At 39.1% G+C, this 21722-nt stretch overlaps 1 protein-coding gene across 6 annotated transcripts in view; it reads left to right on the top strand.

The window, feature by feature from the left end:
• Positions 1–21722, top strand: part of IL12RB2 (interleukin 12 receptor subunit beta 2) — a 107345-nt gene that overhangs the window by 26040 nt on the left and 59583 nt on the right. For all 6 annotated transcript variants that reach the window (XM_064282112.1, XM_064282111.1, XM_064282113.1 and 3 more), the window contains exons 5-8: positions 272–456; positions 1684–1826; positions 3124–3274; positions 16303–16382. In XM_064282112.1, the coding sequence (XP_064138182.1) occupies positions 272–456; positions 1684–1826; positions 3124–3274; positions 16303–16382 (559 nt within the window). The remainder of the gene's footprint in view (positions 1–271; positions 457–1683; positions 1827–3123; positions 3275–16302; positions 16383–21722) is intronic.

A 21722-nucleotide genomic window follows, 5' to 3' on the forward strand; every position in this document is an offset into this window, starting at 1 on the left:
GGTCATCAGGGAATTCAGGTAGTATATTCAGGAAAGTTATTCGTCTATGTGAACATCAAAAACAAAAACAAACTAAGTTTTACCAAAAAAAGAGAGAAGGGAGATATGGTCATAAGAATACAAATATTCTCATGGTGTTTCCCTCTGGTAATAACACTGACCTTAACAAACTGTCTGGAATTTCAAGTATTTGAACACTTGGTTCTTTTATATTTAAAGGAGAAACTAGCACATAAAGTATCTTCCTAACATAATTATCTTTTATTTAAAGGTTAAATGGACCAAAAAATTTAACTTGGCAGAAGCAATGTACGTATCATTTTTGTGATCATTTGGACCTTGGAATAAACCTAATCCCTGAATCACCTGAATCCAGCTACACAGCCATGGTTACTGCCATCAATAGGCTTGGAAGTTCTTCTTCATTGCCATCCACATTCACATTCTTGGACATAGGTACATTTAATTTCACTTTCGATAGGTGTCATTCATTGGCACGTGGATTTTTTTTTTTCTCTCAAATTGTCAAATCTTCTGTATGTGCTTGTTTCTTTTACTGGAGACAGTGGTTCATGAAAGTGGCTGATGGGCATAGGCAAAGGGCAGAAGTTACTTCAATGCAAATAAAAGAGCACACTAACCTAGATCTATTTAGAGATGGCTGTACAAGAGAGAGAATAATGTTTAATATCCCATTTCGTACAGCCAACTTCATGAGGGCATCAGCTGCTGACGATGCTATCTGACTGTGAGGTCATTCAAAAAGCTCAAAACAGGCCCTTCTTGGTGGACGTATCTTTTTACCCCCATGGATACTCCCACTGTTCTGAGATGGCTGTATGTTGGCCTGCTGGGCTAGAGCAGCCAGGAGCAAATTATAAGTAAAATGTATCAAGGTACAAATGCAACTTTCTCTGGAAATATTTACCTCCACCATCCGTATCAGTTTGAGAGCTGGAGTGAACCAGCTCTGGCACATTTCTGAGCAAATACAATGGGCCCAGTTAAATCAGAGGCCAACCTCCGGCGTCCCTGAGTTCTCACCATCCCAGGTAGAACTGAGCTTCTAGCATATCTGAAATTCCAGCCCCACACAAAGTGTCTATCTTCTTTCTTCTCATAGCACTTTTTGCATACATAATGTTAATTATATGAGTCTGAAAATAGGCATTTTTTATACACTTTCCTACTACACTTGTCCCCACCCTGCTGTCGCTCTCTTCGCATAGACCATTTCTAAGCCATCTTCTTTCCTCCTTATTCTTTTCTTCTGCTTCTTTGTTTCTCTGTCCCTTTCCTATGAGTTTTCCTACCAGTATTTCTTCTCCTCCTGGGAGCAATCACCGGCAGACTCTGCCTTCTTATCCCTTGGAATCTCCTGGGTTTGGCACTCTGGTTTTTGTTAAGTCATTGGATTAAGTGGAGTTGACACTATCAGGAATGTTGGTATTATTTTATTTGGTAAAAATTAGGGAGGATTAAGGGGAATTGTTTCAATGATTTAGAAATGCATCAAATTTTTTTCTTTTTTTTAAGGCATGAATTTCTCTCATATATTTTTACCAAATATGGCGGTTGTACACCTTAGAAATGAAATTTTTCAGTTCTTTATACCTCATGTTAACGCATCAGCCAATTTCCAAGCATGGAGCCTGAATTACACTTTTTTGTCCTGTTTGCTAGTGAAGCCTCTTCCTCCGTGGGACATCAGAATCAAATTTCTAAATGCTTCCGTGAGAAGATGTACCCTTTATTGGAGAGATGAGGGAATGGTGCTACTTAATCAACTCAAATATCGTGCCAATAACGGCAGGTCCTGGAACATGGTAATGGCCGTAAGAGTAAATAGGAAGGCATTCTTCCTTGATATTACTACACAGACCTCTGTCTTTTCTTGCCAGCAAAATATGGAGTTTAAGAAGATTTAGCCCAAAAATACATACTTGAGATATATCAGAAAGTCAACTACACTGCCATTTATTAAGAAATATCTTGAATTTTTATTATTAATTCTGAAATCTTTAAGCCACAGACTTCTGTAAACCAACATTAATTTTCCATAATTTATTTGTTGTATAGTATTCATTTCTCCCTGTTACTATATCCCTCCATTATTACTTTTTTAGCAATTTTTTGACATATTGGGAACAGAAATATTAGAGAATACCCATAGAGGCTTATATGGAATAGACTACACTGTCTCATCACTTATTGACTATCTCATTATCTGACATTTCACATTTACGATGATAGTGAAAAATCTACTATCCAACTATTTGGCTCACTAACAACGTACATCTGGCAGTAACGAAGTCTGAGGTGCAAGGCAAGAATAATGCTAGCTTTGATGGTCAAGGTTATGTGTCAACTTGGCTGGGCCATGATTCTCAGTGGTTTGGCAGTTATGTAATGATGTAATCATCCTCCATTTTGTGATCTGATGTGGTCATCCTCCATTTTAATATAACACCAATCCCGCATAACAACTTAGTTTTTGAAACCTAGCCATGTCAAGAAGTGAGGAGTGTATTGCAAAGCTAAAGCACCACAATTTGATACACTATTAGGCATTAATTTTTTTTTAATAATATAAAGTATAGAATAATGATTTTTCTAGTATTTTTGTAAAATACAATGTCTTACAATAATAATAAGAGATTAGTTCCATATATAGCTGATAATCAAGAGAGATGTAGCTAATTAAAATTTTCTTTTTGAGACCAGTTCTATGTCTGCATTAAAACATTACATTCTAATTATCACCTAATAAAATGTAATCTCAAGTGTAGATTCTCCAAGGTTTTTGAGAACAATGGTTTTTCAGTCTTTATTCACTATTCTGCTGGTTTCAGGGTGCCTCTTAGAATCCACGTAGTTGAGTTCTTAGTCCAGGAGTTTTTTTATGTCTTTCTTTTATTTATTTTTTTAATGAGGTGTTATTATTTCAGATTAGCATCATGTGTATTTAGAAATCCAGTTATTGACATTTCTTCTCACTGAATAATAGAGTTGAAAAAAAATATCTAAAATGGGTCATCTTGTCTAGCTTCTTCTGTTTATGTTAAGATTCTTTAAATCAATTTAATATTAATATGCACCTTTTAAAATCTTGTTTGATTTAAGGTTAATGTTACAAATGCCAAAGGAAGATATGATTTGCTTGATCTGAAACCATATACAGAATATGAATTTCAGATTGCCTCTAAGCTACATCTTCATAAAGGAAGTTGGAGTGATTGGAGTCAAACATTGAGGACAAAAACACCAGAAGAAGGTATGTGTCCAAAAAAAAGAGGGAGATGGAAAAAGAGGAAGGGAGAGAAAGGAAAAAAGTTTTGGAAGGAGAATATCTTAAATTAGGGATGACTAAACGTATTAGTTTGCTCAATGGTTTTTGCTATTTAGATAATCAAGTATGCCATAAATCATGATTGGTTTTATGGAATAACAAAAATTTGTCACCACGGCGATTACCTTGTGAGAATGGTAGTTATTCGCATTTTCCAAGTAAAGAAATTCAGTAGCTTAAGACACTTGCCTGAGGTAAAGCAGATAGTAAGTGGTGAATCCAGTACTTACCTAACTCCAGCTCTCTCCATTATACCGTTACTGCCAGTCTTATCATTAATGAGACATTATTTTTTACATAGATATCAGGATTCATTTTTGTGCTCTTTGTTTTATTTTACATTATTTCACATAGTCTCTTCAATTTATCAGTATAGACCACAAGTATATAATCTCATTCATTCCAGTAAATATTTGATTACAATCATGTGGGATACCCCAACCAGGGTATTAAGTATTGGAGATATAAGAAAAATTGACAAAATCTTTGATTTCATAGTGCTTACATTCCAGTTGGGAAAGATAAACTAAGCAAACAAAAAAAGTAAAATAGCAGATATCTGTGTTATTCAGAAAAGTAAAATAAGATTATATTATAGCAATGGAATGGCTATCCTTTACAAGGAAGTCAATGAAGTGTTCTCTGAGGAGGTAACATTAAAGCTGAATTTGAATGGAGAAAATGCCAATGATATGAAGGCCTGAGAGGAGCAGGATGATATAACAGGTGAAAATAGGCAGGGGCCAGATCATAAAATGTTTAAAAGCCAGAGGAAAGAGTTGGATTTTTTTCCTAAGTGCAATAGGGAGTTACTCATGAGTTTTCATTTGTCTATATTCTATAACAGTTTACTCCAGCTGCGAGGTGGAGAATAGATTGTGGGAGGTTGGGGGCAAGAGTAAAAGCAGGAAGACCATTTAAGAGGCCACTGCAGTTTTCAGGGAATGGGATAATGGTGGGTTGGGCTAAAATGATAGTAGTAGAGATGGAGAGAATTAATGGATTTGGAATGTATTTGGGGTAGAGTTAACAGAGCTTACCAATGGATACGATGTGGCAGATTAGAGAAAGAGAAGATGAATGATAGCTCCTAGATCTTTGACTTGAGCAACTGGGTATATAGCGATAACTTTTTCTGAAGTGGATTTGCAGAAGGGAAGGGAGAGAGAAATAAGGGTTCTGCTTAGGTCTTATTGAAATGCCTGTTGGACATCTTGATGCAACTATCAAGTATGTAATTTGATATACATGTCGAGAGTCCTAGGGAGGGTTTGAACTTGAAATACAGCTTGGGGAGTCATCAGCATAGAGATGGTATGCTTAATGTAATGGGACTGAACGTGACATCCTAGAAAGAGTGTGTACAAGGGACTCCTAAGGCTCCACTACCTTTAGGGATTGGGCTGAAGAGGAGAGGGCTGACAGAGGAAACTGTGAAGGAACAACTAGGGAGGTGGAATGAAAACTGGGAAAGTGTGGTGTCACAGAAGCTGAGAGGAGTGTTCAAGCAGTACTGGTCAAATGTGTTTGATGCTGCTGAGCGTCAAGTAATAGACAGGGAATTCTTGAAGTTTGCCAGCATCTAGGCCATAATGACAATGACCAGAAGGGTCTCCCTGGAGAAATGAGACAGAAGATCATTTGGAATGGGCTGAGAAACAGGTGAGGGGAGGAAGAGGAGACATCTATAGGCAATGAAGTTTTTTGCTTTGAAGGAGAGTAGAGAAATGGTGAGATAGCTGGAGGAGTTTTTTGCTTTGAAGTTTTTTGCTCTGAAGGAGAGCAGAGAAATGGTGAGATAGCTGGAGGAGGGAAGAGGATACAAGGTCAAAGGAAGGTTTTTTTTCAATACTTTGAGATTCTCAAGTTTGTATGTTTAAGATGAACATATTAAAGAAGCAAGTTACTTGATGAGCCAAGTGGAGATGGAACTAGAGCACGAGTGAAGAGGTTGGCCTTTGATAGGAGGAGGGACAAGGCATCTGCAATGGCAGGAAGGTAGGCAAAGAACCTGGGTACAAATGCAGTGTCTTGGTCTATTGGGGATTAGGATAATATGGGAACTTCTTTCTGATTTTCTCCATAAATACAAGGCAAAATCATAAGCACCAGGGATATAGGATGATGAAGAGAAAAGTAGAAAGAAGGTTTTACTGGAAGAATAGATTATTGAATACAATAGAGAATTATGGCTAAATAGGCAGCATTGAGTGTCCACTTAAGATTTTTGATCATGGATTTAGCATCATTTAGTATTTTTTCTCCAGTATCTTCTTTGATGCAGACATGAATTAGGCTGACAGTTGAGTTTAAGCAAGTTTGTAATTTGGCTAGGTTGAGAACGGTAGAAAGAGAAAATGTGAACAATAAGTGATTTTATGGATGGACTATGGAATTTAAATGAGTAAAGAGAAGTGATGGTATGAGGAAGACATATTTTAAGGGCTATCTTACATTCCATTAGATTACTATACTAAGTTCACTACTTTTCATATTTATTATTTGTGTGTATATTTATTTATTAATTTTGGATCTTTGTAGAGCTAGGTTTTGGTTTTACATTTACCTGTAATAATTTCCTTGGAATAGAATTTCTAAATTACTGGTGAAAATCAAAAACATGATTATATTAATTAACAAATTAATTTTTACATTATCTTAAGTACTAAAACTGTCCAAGGAGATATGTTTATACTGCTAGCAAATTTTTAACATTAGGTAAGTCCTACTCCTCTTTGCTACAAATCATGTTGGTTATAACCTTATGCCTCAATTCTAATTCTTATCCCTAATACTCTTACATCTCACCAGCACTCCCCTGTTCTGCAAAGCTATAAATGAGTAATTAATCTTATTCCTTAATAGTTAAACCTTGATATATTTTACCTTTTTAATTCTGTGAAAATTAATATGGCTCTGTAAGTCAGACTAAAAGCCTGAAAGAAAGTAGACTCTGGAGACCAGATTTTAAAATAAAATTTAACACCCAGCAATCCTCTGTCCTCCAAATATTACAGCACTGTACTTCTTCAGGGAGTCCCTGGGTGGTGCAAATGGCTGCTAACCAAAAGGGTGGAGGTTTGAGTGCACCCAGAGACTCTTCAAAAGAAAATCCTGGTGACCTACTTCAGAAAAAATCAGCCATTGAAAACACTGTGGAGCACAGTTCTACTCTGACACACATGGGCCATGAGTCAGAGTCAACTCAAAAGGCAAACGGTTTAACTTTTAAATAATTCTTTAAGCTTTTGATACCCATTGCTCAGATGAGCATCACCAGGCTGTCTATCAAAAAAAAAAAAAAAAAACCCAAAACTGTTGCTGCAGCACCAATTCCAACTCATAGCGACCCTGTAGGACAGAGTAGAATTGCCGCGTAGGGCTTGCAAGGATCATCTGGTGGATTTGAACTGCCAACCTGTTGGTTAGCAGCCACATTCTTAACCACTATGCTAACAGGGTTTCCTAGACTGTCTATAATAGCTATGGAGAAGATCAAATCTGTTTTTCAGTCTGATGTACTTTTCTTTTTGGTAGTTTTTGGGAAAGCAATTTTATTGAAGTGTAATCATATATTTTATTAAAACAAAAATGCATGCATATACTTTATGCCAATATTAAAAGGTCTTTGGAGACACAAGGAATAGCCATCTGACTTCACATTCAAAAGCACTCAATTAGTGATATCGCATAGCACTTTCCACAATTTGTATAAATTTGGCTCTGAGGAAAAATTATTGACTTTATTTTCCATTGCTTTATTACCCATAGCTTTTCTAGTATTAATGTGAGAAAATCTAAATGCTTTTTTATGAGACTTGTGTGCATGTAAACGAGCCTCATGATTAAGTTGCATTCATTTTCTAGGAGCCACTAATGATTTGTGGTAACTGATCACACTCATCAATGATACTCCAATGACAAGTAAGGACCAAAAGAGCCTATTAACAGAATATAACACCTAGTACATAAATTGTAGAATAGCTTCTATTCTTTTCTTCTTATCTTAATCACATTTTTCTGTTTTTAAAAAATAATGTTTAAAAATGAAATAGTCCAACAAATTATAATTTGCTTCCTCTCATTTTATGATAAACTCTCTTAAATTATTAAGTCACTTGCTCTCTGTTTAAATACTTGTCATTTTTATAAGCAACAGCTCACAACTATTAGCCTTATTTTTTTATACAAAGTACTGTATTAAAAAAAAACTCACGATTTAGATTTTGTCTATACACAGTACAGATAAAATTCTTTAAAATGGGCCATATTTTATGTCTAAGTCCAAGGTAGGAAATAGGCTGAGAAATATCTAAGTTATATCATATTAGTCTAAACTATAAACTAGGGAAACTCTGGGACTGTGAATCCTTGTCACTGTTATATTTGATAATGACCTATGTACAGATGTGTGAAAGGTTTTTCTTGTTGTTGGTTTATTTTTGTTTTTTAAGTGTCTATCTATTGAATATAAAACTCTTCCAGATAGGACAGTTACTTTCTCAAATCCCATAAAATACACCACCATCATAACAATGAGTACAGCAGCTCATCTCTGTGTGTGGATGGTTCTGAACTGAACTGAGGAAGGTAGCTTATTCAGAGTAACTGCTGACATTCGTGAAGAGAAAAACCCATACTCTGAGATACACCACATTTACCAGGCTCTGTGGGCTTCCTTTCAACGTCTGAATCTCCCTTTTTTGTGTTTGATCTTTCTGTGGGTTGTTGTAGGATCTCTTTTCTCTTACTCTAAGCTGCCTGGTTTTCACCTCATACCACTGTTTCTGTCATCAGTTTCTTTATGAAATACCAACTGATGTAAACCTAAAAGGTGTGAATTTTTTTTAACACTTCTTCCTTTTAACCCTTTAAGTGTATACTCATATGTAACTTGGCATTTACAAAAATTAATAGTAAGCTTTTCTAGTTACTCTCTAAAACTGTGAATGATTTTATGATAGAGCTCTTTCTTGTAGCCTTTGCCACTCAAAACTGAGAGGAACATAATCTCTTCTCATGGCTTGGGCTCAGTTGTTTATATCGCTTCAGCAGAGTATAAAGGCATTATTTACTCCATATGGCCCTTTCCTGTGTCGTTAAATTTAACTCCTGTCATGGTCCACCATGAGAAATGCTTTTAAATGACTACTAAGTAAGGGATAAGTGTTAAAAAACCACCTTCCCATGTTTAGAAGGATAGTCTCACAATCAGTCATCCATCTAAGGTTGGCCTTATTCTGGGAAGCAACCAACCATATTTTGCTTCTAGTGGGAAAACATTCTTGAGTTTGGGCTTCATGTCTGAAAATATGCTCAGATGGCAGAGAAAGCTGATCCCTTGCCACTTAGAACACCCAGGAGGAGTCTCCAAAATAAAGACAAAGGGACTGTTCCTTAGAGCTAGCTCATCAGTTAAGTGTTTCTCTCTGTTAATTCGCCATCTTTTAAAGTCCTACTTAAAAGTTTTGATCTTGCTCAGCCTTACTGTGGACAAATAATAAAAGAAGCATTGCATGTGAATACTTGGGCCAGAGCATTGAAAAGGAGTCCTCTCCCATCATACTGGTGACACAGGTGACAGGCAAGAGATTACCAGCTCCAGCCACCCTCCCCTACATTGAGAAGCTAAGTCTTTCATTTACTCATTCATTTGTAACTTAACAATATTGCCTTGGTAGGTTAAGTGTGAACAATTAAATACTAGAGGTGGTTTTACCCTTTGCGGTAGCAAGCATTTCGTAACAGTTTAGTTCAGGAGTCAGCAAACGTTTTCTGTAAACGGCCAAAGAGTAAATATTTTAGGCTTTGCAGACCATACAGTCTCTGTCACAACTGCTAAAATGTGTCATTGTAGCATGAAAAAAGCCATAGACAGAGCATAAACAAATGGGTACTGAAATTTTAATTTCATATAATTTTCACGTTAGGAAAAATTCTTTTTTAACCATTTAAATATGTAAAAAACATTATTAGTTCATGGGCAGAACAAGAGCAAGCAGTGAGCTAGGTCTGGGCTGCAGGCCGTAGGTTCTTGACCGTTAAACAAGCTAAACTTGGCAGCATCGTGTTGTTGCTGTGGCATCGAGTCGATTCTCCGTCAGTGGCCCCATATGACAGAGTAGAGCTGGCGCCTTAGGCTCCAATCTTTGTAGGAGTAGATCACTAGGTCTTTCTCCTGCAGAGCTTCTGGGTGGGTTTGAACCACCAAATTTACGATTAGCAGCTGAGTGCTTAATTGTTGTACCACTATGATTCCTTGAAAGCATCATACTTGTGTTATACTTAGGTCTTTTTGCCTACGGCTTAAAGAAATGAGAATGTATGGTTCTTTCCCCTTCTAAAGGGACACATGTGCAAAAATTTCATTGGAGAGAAAATGTTATGTTTGAGATCCAATAATAGTCCTTTCCCTCTTTTCTCCTTTTGGTCTCGCCTAAGCCCTACACTTACCCTGGAAGAAGTAAATGCCTGAGCTCAGTCATTTGACAAAATAGTAATCACCTCAATAAGAAGAAATGCTTTCTACGAATCCCTCCAAACAGAAATTATTGAGAAAAACAAAACAAAAATTAAAAAACGCCTTCTCTGTATGGAGTGTAAGGAATATATGAATCAGGAACTGTGCCAGGTGCTGGGACGCAATGATAACCAATCCGATCCTCAGATTCAAGGGCTTATATTTTATCTTGGAAGGTCAGGGAAAGGTTGCTGGAGGAGGAGACATCAAGATAAAATGCAAAGTCCAAAGGGAATATGGCAGCCTTCCTCCATCTGGAACATATGGCCTCCAAAGTCATTACAGCAGGGGACAGGAGCTATTCCCTCCTTGAAGGACTTGATTTTCTTGACTTCAGTGAAATCTCACATTCCTAGTTTTGAACTCTTGGCCAATTTGGAAACCCTGGTGGCATAGTGGTTAAGAGCTATGGCTGCTAACCAAAAGGTTGGCAATTGGAATCTACCAGGCACTCCTTGGAAACCCTATAGGGCAGTTCTACTCTGACCTAAAGGGTCGCTATGAGTTGGAATTGACTCAACGGCAACGGGAATTGGGCAATTCTGCTTGATCTCTTTTGCTGGTCATCTTGCCCTTTGCAGTCTCTAGAGATTGGATGCCCAACGATTCTACACTGGGCCTCCTTCTTTTCTCAGGTGACTGCATCCAGCCCATGGCTCTGAAAAGAAATACAAAAAAAGACCACTGCCGTCGAGTCGATTCCGACTCATAACGACCCTGTAGGACAGAGTAGAACTGCCCCATAGAGTTTCCAAGGAGTGCCCGGCGGATTCGAACTGCCGACGTTTTGGTTAGCAGCCGTAGCACTTAACCACTAAGCCACCGGAGTTTCCATATATATATATATATATTTTATATTAGCCTGGCCTCTCTCCAGAACTTCAGATTTGTATTCCAACTGCCTATTTGATATTTTCACTTAGATGTCAACAGCCATCCCAAAATTCGCATAACCTAAACAAAAATTTTTACTTGTCCTCCAAAGCAAAATGCTTCCAAAATGCTCCACGTTAGTCTCTCCTATCTCATTAAATGACACTACTGTCTTCCTAGTTACTCAAGTCAAAAATCTAGGAATCAGCTTATTCCTCATTCTTCTATCTGAGCAATTGACTCTCTCTTAAATATATTCAAAATCTATTCACTTATCTCCATTGCCACTATGACCATCCTAGTTCAAGCTACTTGGTAATTACAAAGATGTTTGGTACATGAAACAGCACACTGACTACAATAGACTACAGATTCCTCTTCTCTGGAAGGTAAGTTTCAGTATCAACTTAAAATCCAAGGTAATTACACATTCAGATGATGAGTTTCAAGGCAAAAAAAAAAAAAGATCTTCCATTTCCATAATGGCTTTGCAATGAGACTTCAGTATGCTCGCCTATACACAATATGCCCAACAAAATGAAGACTTGCTAATGTACCACCTGTCTTAGTCATCTGGTGCTGCTATAACAGAAATACCACAAGTGGATGGCTTTAACAAAGAGAAATTTATTCTCTCACTGGCTAGTAGGCTAGAAGTCTGAATTCAGGGCACTTGCTCCAGGGGAAGACTTTCTCTGTCAGCTCTGGAGGAAGATCCTTGTGATGTATCAGTCTTCCCTTGGTCTGGGTGATCTCAGCGCCGGAACCTCAGGTCCTCAGGTCCGCAGGAACACTGTGCTCCTGGCACTGCTTTCTTGGTGGTTTGAGGTCCCCCACTCTCTGCTTGCTTCTCTCTTTTATATCTCAAGAGATTGCCTCAAGACACAATCCAGTCTTGTAGGTTGAGTCCTGTCTCACTAACACAACTGGTGCCCATCCTCCCACATTAACATCACAGGGGCAGGATTTACAACATGTAGGAAAATCACACAATACCGGGAATCATGGCCCAGCCAAATTGATACACACATTTTGGGGGGGGATGTAATTCAACCCATGACACCACCCATCTTAAGTACTATTATATTACCAATATATTCTTACATCTCTCATGCCTTCTCAGAAGTTACCACTGTTCTAGATTTTGTGTTTATCATCCCTGTATTTTTTTTTCCATAGTTTTCACAAATTTATGTATCTCTAAACAATGTTTAGCCTTGCTTGTTTTGGGGCTATGTCAAAATCGCATACCACATGTAATCTGCTGCAACTCACTTTTCTCCCATCCACACTCCAATGCAATGCTTCCATTGATTTTAGCATGGATGAAACACCTCTGCTTCTAAGAGAGGGCAAGCTTTTCACTTGTGATCTGGATGTTAAAAGGTTATGGTCCCAAAAAAAGGTGGAGGGAATAATCAACTGTATCGAATGCTGCTGAGAAGTCCAATAAAATAAGAACAGAGAAGAGACTGAGTGCTCATCTCAGAAGCAACACATGGCTTGACTCTGACTTGTTTAGCACACATGCTGTTTCATAGACTCCTAGAACCTCAGGGTCTTAGAATTGAAAGAACCCTCGGGGTCATTTAGGCCGTGTTTAAATTAGAAGCACTTTTTTTCATATTGATGGTTTCCTCCTCCTCAACACTGCAATTTTGCCTTTAAAAATAGTAGTTTCGTCTCAAGAGACCTAACTTTCATTTCTCATATTTGTATTTTTAAACATTTGTGCCCTTCTGCTTTGAACATACTGGCCTTAGACTTTCTCTTTCTCACCTGTCTGTAAGATCATAGTTATAGCTAGCTATCTTTTGGTAAATAACACTGAGGTTAGAAATTTAACTGGCTTTTGTGACAGTTGAATGTCAAAGATTCTCTTCAGTTTTAGCTCTAGTGTTGCTTTAAGCTGCAGTGGTTTGACACCTCTGGTCAGGAAATCTTACACTTTGAAACCCATACAGATTCGACTAATGATTTCTCTCCCACATAAACTTACACTGCAGGTGGGCACCATTAAAATTTAAGTTTCACTTGCAATTTATCCTTTGAAGAAATTAAGCTTCTAGAATCCATTTTTAGCTCTGTAATAATCTTTTAGGTTGTGGGTTTTTAGTGAGACAATAAGTGTTCACTCTAAATTTCTTACCAAAATGTAATTACCTGAAAGTATTTAATGCTATGGAACAAGTTACGTGGCTTTGAGAGTAAGCACACTCAAGCTTCCAAATCCTAATTACATAGTCATTGTCTGGATTATGTAGTTTGTGAAGTGTTCAGCCCTTTGCTCAATATAGTGAACTGTAATGGGAAGAGAAAGGGAGTCCTGGTGGTGCAGTGGTGAAGTGCTCAGCTGCGAACTTAAATGTCAGCAGTTCAAACCTACCAGCCACTCTGCGGGAGAAAGCTGTGGCAGTCTGCTTTTGTAAAGATCGCAGCTTTGGAAACCATATGGGGCAGTTCTACTCTGTCATATAGGGTATCAAGGAGTAGGAATCGACTCAATGGCAGTGGGGTTAGTGTTTTGGCTGTAATGGAAAGAGCAGAGTCTTAAGAGGCAGCGAGATGGGCTCAGCTCTCAGCTTAGCCATTTACCAGCTCTAAGTCTTTCTTAAATCATTTAACCTTTGTCAGTCTTCTTGCCCTCAGCTCTAAAACAGGAGTAATCAATTGCACCCTCATGTTGTATGAGGATTAAATGAGATAATGTATATAAAGTGCCCAACATTGACTGGAACATTTGTTTTTGTTGTTAGTTGTTGTCAAGTCAGATTCCAGCTCATGGTGACCCCAGGTGTGCAGAGCAGAACTGTTCCATAGGGTGTTCAAGGCCGTGACCTCTCAGAAGCGGGTCACCATGCCTGTCTTCCAAGGCGCCTCTGGGTGGGTTGGAGCTCCCAACCTTTTGGCTAGTCGTGGAGCAATTAACCTTTTGCACCCCCCAGGGACATAGTAGGTGGTTGGTAAATGACAGATCCCTTTTTCCCTCTGTTGCTTGTGGGGTTTTGTTTGTTTTTCATTTTTGCATCCAGACCAGCAGAAAGAAGTCCCTGGCTTGATTCCTGAAGGATTGCGAACATTTTCAGAATGTCTTATATAGACCTTTCTTTACCCCTAAATCCTTGACGCAAGGGTAAATACAACCACTAGTGGGAAGGCAGGGGAAATAAAAGAACGCTTTAGAAAGGAAAAGAAGTGAGTGTTTAGAAAAAACAGAAGTGAAGGAGGTGAGAGAGGCAGGAAGAGGAAGTGACAAAGGAAGAGAATAGAACAAGAAGGAGCCACACATGATGGGGGTGGAAGCATTGTAGAGAAACATAAGCCTGCTCTGAGCCAAACCACTGCTTGGTGCAGAGCAAAGACCATGGGCTATGCACTAAAACAGACCTGTGTCCAAAGCCTGGATTCTTCACTTATTAGTTCTGGGAACTTGTCAAATGAAGAAAATAACAACAGTTAAACTTATTGATGCTTGCTATGTGTCAGTCTATTCATTTAAGTTCTCACAGCACCTCCATGTGATATATAGCATTATTATTCTCATTTGACATTGAGGAAACTGGCTAATGTGTGCTGAAGATCATAGTTTGGCAATTGCCCATAGATGGTCTGGCTTTGGAATTCACCCTTTAACCACTGCACTATGGCTACGTCCCAGGGTGTGAGGAGGCCATGAGACAGCACTGGTGAATGGGCCCACGTACGACTCGTGGTCAGTCCTCCTTCCCTTTTCCGTTTCTCCTCTTCCTGACTGCTTGTCTTCTGTTACCCAAATGAGAACTTACTTTTCTGGAAAATTCCATCTGGTGAAATGGACTTTTGCTACACCAGAAGAAATCCCCATGCAGCCTCACCTCAAATACACATTAAGTTTCACTGTTTAAGAAGTTAGAGTGGTGCCGTTGAAGTCTCTTTTTGTGGTTGTTTCTATTGATTCTCTCCCTGGCTGTGAATCAAAACAAGTACAAGTAATTTATAAAAAACCAGTTGATATGCTTTGTTTAAAAAAGAGGGAGAAAGAAGAAAGGAACATGGGTCTGACAAATCTGCTTATTATCCCAAATGCCACACTAAGAAATAAAGGCCGCACAGTGTGGGGTGAGGTAAACTTAGCTCTGAATCTGTGTCATCATACACTTTTGCTTCTTGCTTGTTGTTGTTTTTGCTTTTGTTTGGATTTACTTTTCTTGATTATTTTGATAAGTTAGCATTTCAACCATGCCCAAATTCTTGTGCCTCACCCTCTTCTCTCAAATATTTTGGGGAACTTTAAATTTTAAAAAATGGCATTTTAAAATATACAATAAAAGGTGAAATGTTAGCATGTAAAAAAAAAAAAAAAAGTTGCCATCGAGTGGATTCTGACTCATGGCTACCCCATGAGTGTAACAGTAGAATTTTGCTTTCTGAGGCTTTCAGTGGCTGATCTTTTGAAGTGGGTCTTCACACCTTTCTTCTGTGGCACCTCTGTGTAGACTCCAACCAGCAACCTTTTGGTAGTAGCCAAGGGCATTAACTGTTCATACAACCCAGATTCCTAAATAACTGATAGTAGAGGAAAACTACTTCACACACTCACAAGCACGCACACATACACACACACACACACACCCGGTCATGTTCTTACAAAACACACTCACACACAAAACCAGAAACCTGTAGCCACTGAGTCAATTCTGACTCATAGCAACCCTATAGTACTGAGTAGCACTGCCCCACAGGGTTTCCAAGGAGCAGCTGGTGGGTTTGAACTGCTGACCTTTTGGTTAGCTGCGGAGCACTTAACTACTGTGCCACCAGTTGATTAGTCAATCTCATTTCAAGTATATTTGGTTGACTTTCTTAAGTTAGGTCACTTTGGGCTGTTGTCTTAGTTTATTGGTCATTTCTTCTATCAGTTCAGCCTGGGTTTCCACATCAAATAGATAATATCGCCTGATTTGTTTACTTGTTTGTTCATCATTTAACAAACAGTTATTGAGAGCCTAATACATTCCAAGTGCTGTGCTAATAAGTGTGCAGAATATTAAGACAAATGGGATAGGTCTTGCCTTCAGATAGTTCATTGCCTAGTCATAAAACTAAATACTTATCTACAACATGATAGGTTTAGGAATGAGATGAACATAGGTTTGCCATTTGTATTTTACTTTTTTAAAGAGGGTTTTTGTTTAACATACAGAAGTCTTTTTTTTTTTTTCAAGATCAAAAAACATTTTTCTTTGTGATTTATGTCTTTACTTTTCTGTTGAGAAATCTTTCTCCAGCCCAATAAAATAGAAATAATCATACATATTTTCTTTGTGGTATTTTATTAAAACAGTATGTTTTCAAAATTTTGTTTTTAAAGTCACCTTCTTTTTTCTGGCCAAAGATTTACATGTCCGTTCTGTTTTATCCTTCCTTTTTTTTTTAAAGGAAAATTCTGGAGTAAACTGAAAACTAAAGTTATCCTATAACCCTACTTTCCCAGCATCATTTACTGGATGAATCAATTGATTTTAAAGGCTTTATTTGTGTAGATACATATAAAAATGATGTTTTTTCCCTTTCAAAACAGAGCCTGCTGGAATGTTAGATGTCTGGTACATGAAACAGCACATTGACTACAATAGACAACAGATTTCACTTTTTTGGAAGGTAAGTTTTCAGTGTCAACTTAGAATTCAAAGGAATTGTATATTCAAATAAACGATGAGTTTCAAAGCAGGAAAGACGTTCCATTTCCACTGTGGCTTTGAAATGAGACTTCAGTGACTGGGTTGGAGCTCTTCTCCTCAGGCATATCCCCATGACACATGGTTCAATGTCATTCGCCTTTGACAGATGCAGGTGAGAGTTCTGACCGTGTTCCCTCCTCTGCACAATCACATCCTTTCCTTATCCCATTCCCAGTCAATCAAGGCCCCTTTCCATCCTCCAGGCATCCTTACCCTCTGACCCCAACTACAGCCTCTCTTCAAAGTTTTCTCAGCTCTGACTCTGTGCTCACTCCCATCTCTCCTACATTCAATATACCCAGCAGTGACCATGCCATCTTACTTATTCACTGCACGGGAAATAAACAATGGGGAAGCTCTGGATGTGGATACTTAGAAATATATTTTCCATAGTCATTGAAAGGGAGAGGATGGAAAGGAAGCTGTCTTACTCTGAAATACTAATAAAAAAACCAGTTGTAGTCACGTCATCTTGGCTTATGGTGACCGCATGTATGTATGTCAGAATAGAACTATGCTCCATAGGGTTTTCAGTGGCTGATTTTTCAGAAGTAGGTCGGGAGGCCTTTCTTTTGAGGCACCTTTGCGTGGATTTGAACCACCAGCCTTTTGGTTCACAGCTGAGCACATTCACCATTCGAACCATACAGAGACTCCAGAATACTAGTAGTAATAGAAAATAATAGGTATAGAAAGCAATGTTATCTCAGGAGTCATAATAAACAGTAGAAAATTGAACAATCTTCCAGAAAACAGTGAGGTCTAACATTATTACAGAATGTGAAAGTTTCACAAAGTACTGAAAGCTGGTGTTGTTATGTCATTTCATCCTCACAAAAGCCCCGCAAGGTAGGTACTAGTATTTCCACATAGATAATAAAAAAATCTTGGGGGTTAGACAGAGCGAATACTTGCCCTAAGTCACCCAGCTACTAAGTGGCAGAGCTGGGACTGAAACCCCACCCAGAACTCTTTCACCCACATCATGACTTATCTTTAATGAAAGAAAATAACTGTTGGAATGGAGCAACTGATTGGCATGCTCATAAGAAGAAGTTTTGAGGTGAGCTGTTCTCTTTTTTATTTCCCCAACCCCACATCTCTTTCATTTCATTTCTTCCAGTTAAAGTTAAATAAATAGTTTTAGAATTATGAATCTGATGAGCATCAAATCACAAGAGTCAGAGTTATGACTATAAAGTCCTCTGATGGGGTTAGCGTGATGGGTTTTGGTAATTGCAGTTGCCTTTGGTTTAAAGAAATGAGCTCTTGCTCCCTTTCTCTCTCTCTTTCTCACACACACACACACACAAAATGTCTGCTATAGAAGGAGACCTACTATAAATAGCTTGGTGAGTCATAATCAAACTCTTCATTTTGAAATTAAAACTGCAGCTCAAGATTTATTTTAAAATAACGCCACTTTTAACGGGAAGACAGCTCTCACAGCAAAACATTTAGAAGAGCCATAATTTGTGAATATTATAGAAGAACCAGCTCACTTCTTGGCTCTTGGTTGTCATTTTCTCAAGTAAGCAACTGGTTAAAACCAAAATTTCTCTCCCATAAAAACTCCTCCCCACCCGCCCCCCCCCCAAAAATTTCCCCAACAGTGATCTGAAAGATAAGTTGTTTTAGTCTTACTTGCTCTCTCTACTCAAGGATTTCTCTCAGCCAAATGAGAGTGAGGCGACCAGTATCTGCATAACTGACTAGACCGTGTGGCGCTCAGTAAATGACAGGCCACAAATACAGACAATTACTAGGTAGGGCCACCAAGGTAAAATTAAATGGCTAATACATCATGAATTTTTACTCTAATAATGAAAGCCCGGTTTCATGGCTGATGGTGCTTCTCACTGTAACAGAGTTTATAAAAGGCATGATCACTCTGAAACCGGTACGATAGTGAAGTCAAAATAAACATTGGTTAGCCACAGGTGATACTTAGCACACAGGCATACGCAGCTCACTCTGATTTTGCTTTTATCCTTCCAATGCTCCCGTTCTAAAACGGGGTTGCGGATTTAGAAAGGATTTGAATGTTCTTCCGGTGTTCCTGGGTGGCACAATCGATGAAGCGCTCAACTACTAACTGCAGGGCTGGCAGTTCAAACTCTCTCAGATGTACTTCGGGTAAAAGGCTTTACAAAATGCGTCTAAAAGGTCACAGCCATGAAAACACTATATAACACAGTTCTGCTCTGCAACACGTGGGGCCACCGTGAGTCGGAATCAACTCAGTGGCCAACTGGTTTTGTTTTGGTTTGGGTTAATGTTCCTCTAGTCCGCCCTTGATCCAATTTGCAACTGATCATGGGGATGGCACCGAACGGGGCAGCATTTTGTTCAGTTGTGCCTTGGGTCACCATGAGAATTCTAACAACAACAGCCCACCCTTCCTCCCATTAGAGACATCACTCCCGCTCCAGCCAGGACAGACGGATGTCTCTGATGGGACTTTCTGAGACAGGGCGATCCTACTTTGTAGACTGTCCGTGCTGTGGCTGGACATCTTTTATCATTAGAAAATCTTTCCTTTTATGGAGCCAGAATTGTGGGATGTTTTGGGCTATACACACACACACACACGTATATATACACACACACATATATATACACATGCATGTCCATATATATATTAAACCAAAAACCAAACCCATTGCCATCGAGTTGATTCCGACTCATAATGACCCTATTGGACTGAGTAGAACTGCCCCATAGTTCCCAAGGAGCGCCTGGTAGAGTCGAACTGCTGATCTTTTGGTTAGGAGCTGTAGCACTTAAACACTATGCCACCAGGGTTTCCATATATGCATATATAGATATATATATATATTTGGTGCATATAAGACCAAAAACATAAATGCCAGAAGCTTCTACAACTTGATGCCAGATGGTAGTCATGACAGGGCAACTTCAAAACCTTCAGTGGTTCTCCAGCCAACCAGGCTTCTTAAGAAAAGGCCAGGTCCCACGCTTTGCAGGGCCATTACAAGATTAAGTCTTGTTCTGTCAAATCTGGGCGTTTTCAGTAGCCCCAAACAGGTTGCTCACTGGGGGGTGCAGGGGGGCGGGGTAGGAATAAAAACACTGGCCAGAGTACCGAGATGAGCAGTCCTGCTTTGTGTCACAGAATCACAGATGGCCAGACTGAGAGGGTTGTTAACTGGCATCCAGGTCCACCTCACATTTTACAGCCGTGAAAACCGAGGTCTAGAGATGTAAAGTGGTTTCCAATAAGGGAATTTCAGGTAACATGGTGTTAGCTCATGGGGCCTTTCCAGGGCTGAAATCGCTGCTGTCTGTGTTTTGAACCTTGCCTGTCCCACTCCTGAAATTGGAGATTCCTGATGTCACTCGCCAGCCTTTTTGGGGGACTCGAGGGGATGGTGCAGTGGCACAAGGAACTCATCAAAATGTCAGACGAGATGAATAGATCAGGTGCTTGCGGTAGAGCCCAAATGACATCTTGCTGGGGAAAGGAAGCAAAGACGTGTGTGTGGTGGTTTTACGTTGATTTTTTTTTTTTTCTTTTGAGCAGTAAGGGGAAACCAGGTGAGAGGGACACCCAGTCACTGCAGAGAGGGAAATTTCAGGTCTTGGTACCAAAGGAAGCCCCGAGTACAGCCCGGTTAGTGAGAACAAAGTGAGAGCACACCTCTCTTGCAGCTGAGGTGTCCTTTCACTTTTATAGGATGTTTACAATAGAGGAGAACTTGGTGATGAATGGGTGGGTACGGCTTCTGTGTGTGTGTGGTGTGTATGTGATGTGATAGGTCTGAGTGTGTGTGTCTGTGAGCGATGCCCATGTGAGAGTTGTATCTGTGTGTGAGCGAGTGTGAGGGGTACAAGTATGGGTGTGAATTGTGTAGGTGCAAGTGCATGTATGTATGTGTGCATGTATAAGTGTGTGTGTGAGAGCTGTGTATGTGTGTATATATGTGTGAGAGTTGTATATGTGTGTGAGTGTGTAGGTGTGTATGTATGTGCATAATGCATGTGAGAGTTGTGTATGGGTGAGAGTGTGAGGGGTGTGTGAGTGTGGGGTGCATATGTATGTATGTGTGTGTGAGAGGTATGTGTATATGAATGTGGGGTGTGTATTATGTGAGTATGTGTGGGTGAGGTGTATGTGTGAGTATGTATGTGGGTGTGGATTGTATGCATGTGGGTATATGTATGTATGTGTGAGTGTGAGTGTGTATGTGTATGAGTCAATGAGTATACGTGCTTGAGAGGTGTGTATGTGTGTATGTAAGGTGTATGTGTGAATATGTGTGTGGGTGTGAATTGTGTGCGTGCGAGTATATGTATGTGTGAGTGTGTATGTGTATGAGTCAATGCATATATGTGCTTGAGAGGTGTGTATGTATGTGAGCGAGCTTGAGGGGTGTGAGTGAATGTATAAGTGGGTGTCTGTGGAAGGTGTGTGTGTATGTATGTTTATGTGTGAGCGTGTGTGTGTTGAAAGTGAAGGAGCCCTTAGCTTTGTTGCCATGGTTCCTGTATAGTTACTCATTTTCCCATACCTTGGTTCCTCCTCTAAAATCTATTTCCTCAAAGATATCCTGTACTATTTTTTATCATAGCTATTTTTAAGAGAAAAAAAATTATTTGTTGAAGCCAAAACATACAATTAATCTATGAAACAAAACGAAAACACCCAGGTGCTGTTAAAACAGTAAATATAATAACACAAAGCAACTCTTCCCCAACTAGAACGTGCTACTTTATGACAAACAGCCTGTTATGTTAGACCCTTCACAGTTGGGGTCTTTTAACAATCCTCTTCTCCAAATTCCCTCTGTTATCTCTTTCAGTGCCAAACTCTATGTTGTTTCCCTTGCCTTGATTAAGCAATTCAATCCAGGATTCTTTTCTTCTAGTTGATACAGTGTGTACTTTTTATGAGGAAAATCACCCCGAATACATGGATAATGTGTGAAAAAGATAAGACAACTGGTCAACCTCCCACTAAACTTTCCAGTTTCCTCTGTTGGCTCCTTCAGAGTCCTCTCGCTGGTCTGATCATGGCAAATCACAAACTTCCTGAAATTGTAGGGGAGGCCATGGGTCTGGAGGAGAAATGACGTATGTACAGATCAAGTGGAATTCACTCATTTGTTTATTTATTCATTCATTCCTTCAAGCAAATACATTTAAGCACCTCTTTAGTGCATTTTTTTTTTTTTTTTTTTTTTAGTGCTAGGTGGCGCCCTGGTGGCCCAGTGATTAAGAACTTGGCTGCTAACCAAAA

This window comes from Loxodonta africana, chromosome 3 (assembly GCF_030014295.1).
Source record: "Loxodonta africana isolate mLoxAfr1 chromosome 3, mLoxAfr1.hap2, whole genome shotgun sequence".
In the NCBI taxonomy this organism is placed as follows: domain Eukaryota; kingdom Metazoa; phylum Chordata; class Mammalia; order Proboscidea; family Elephantidae; genus Loxodonta; species Loxodonta africana.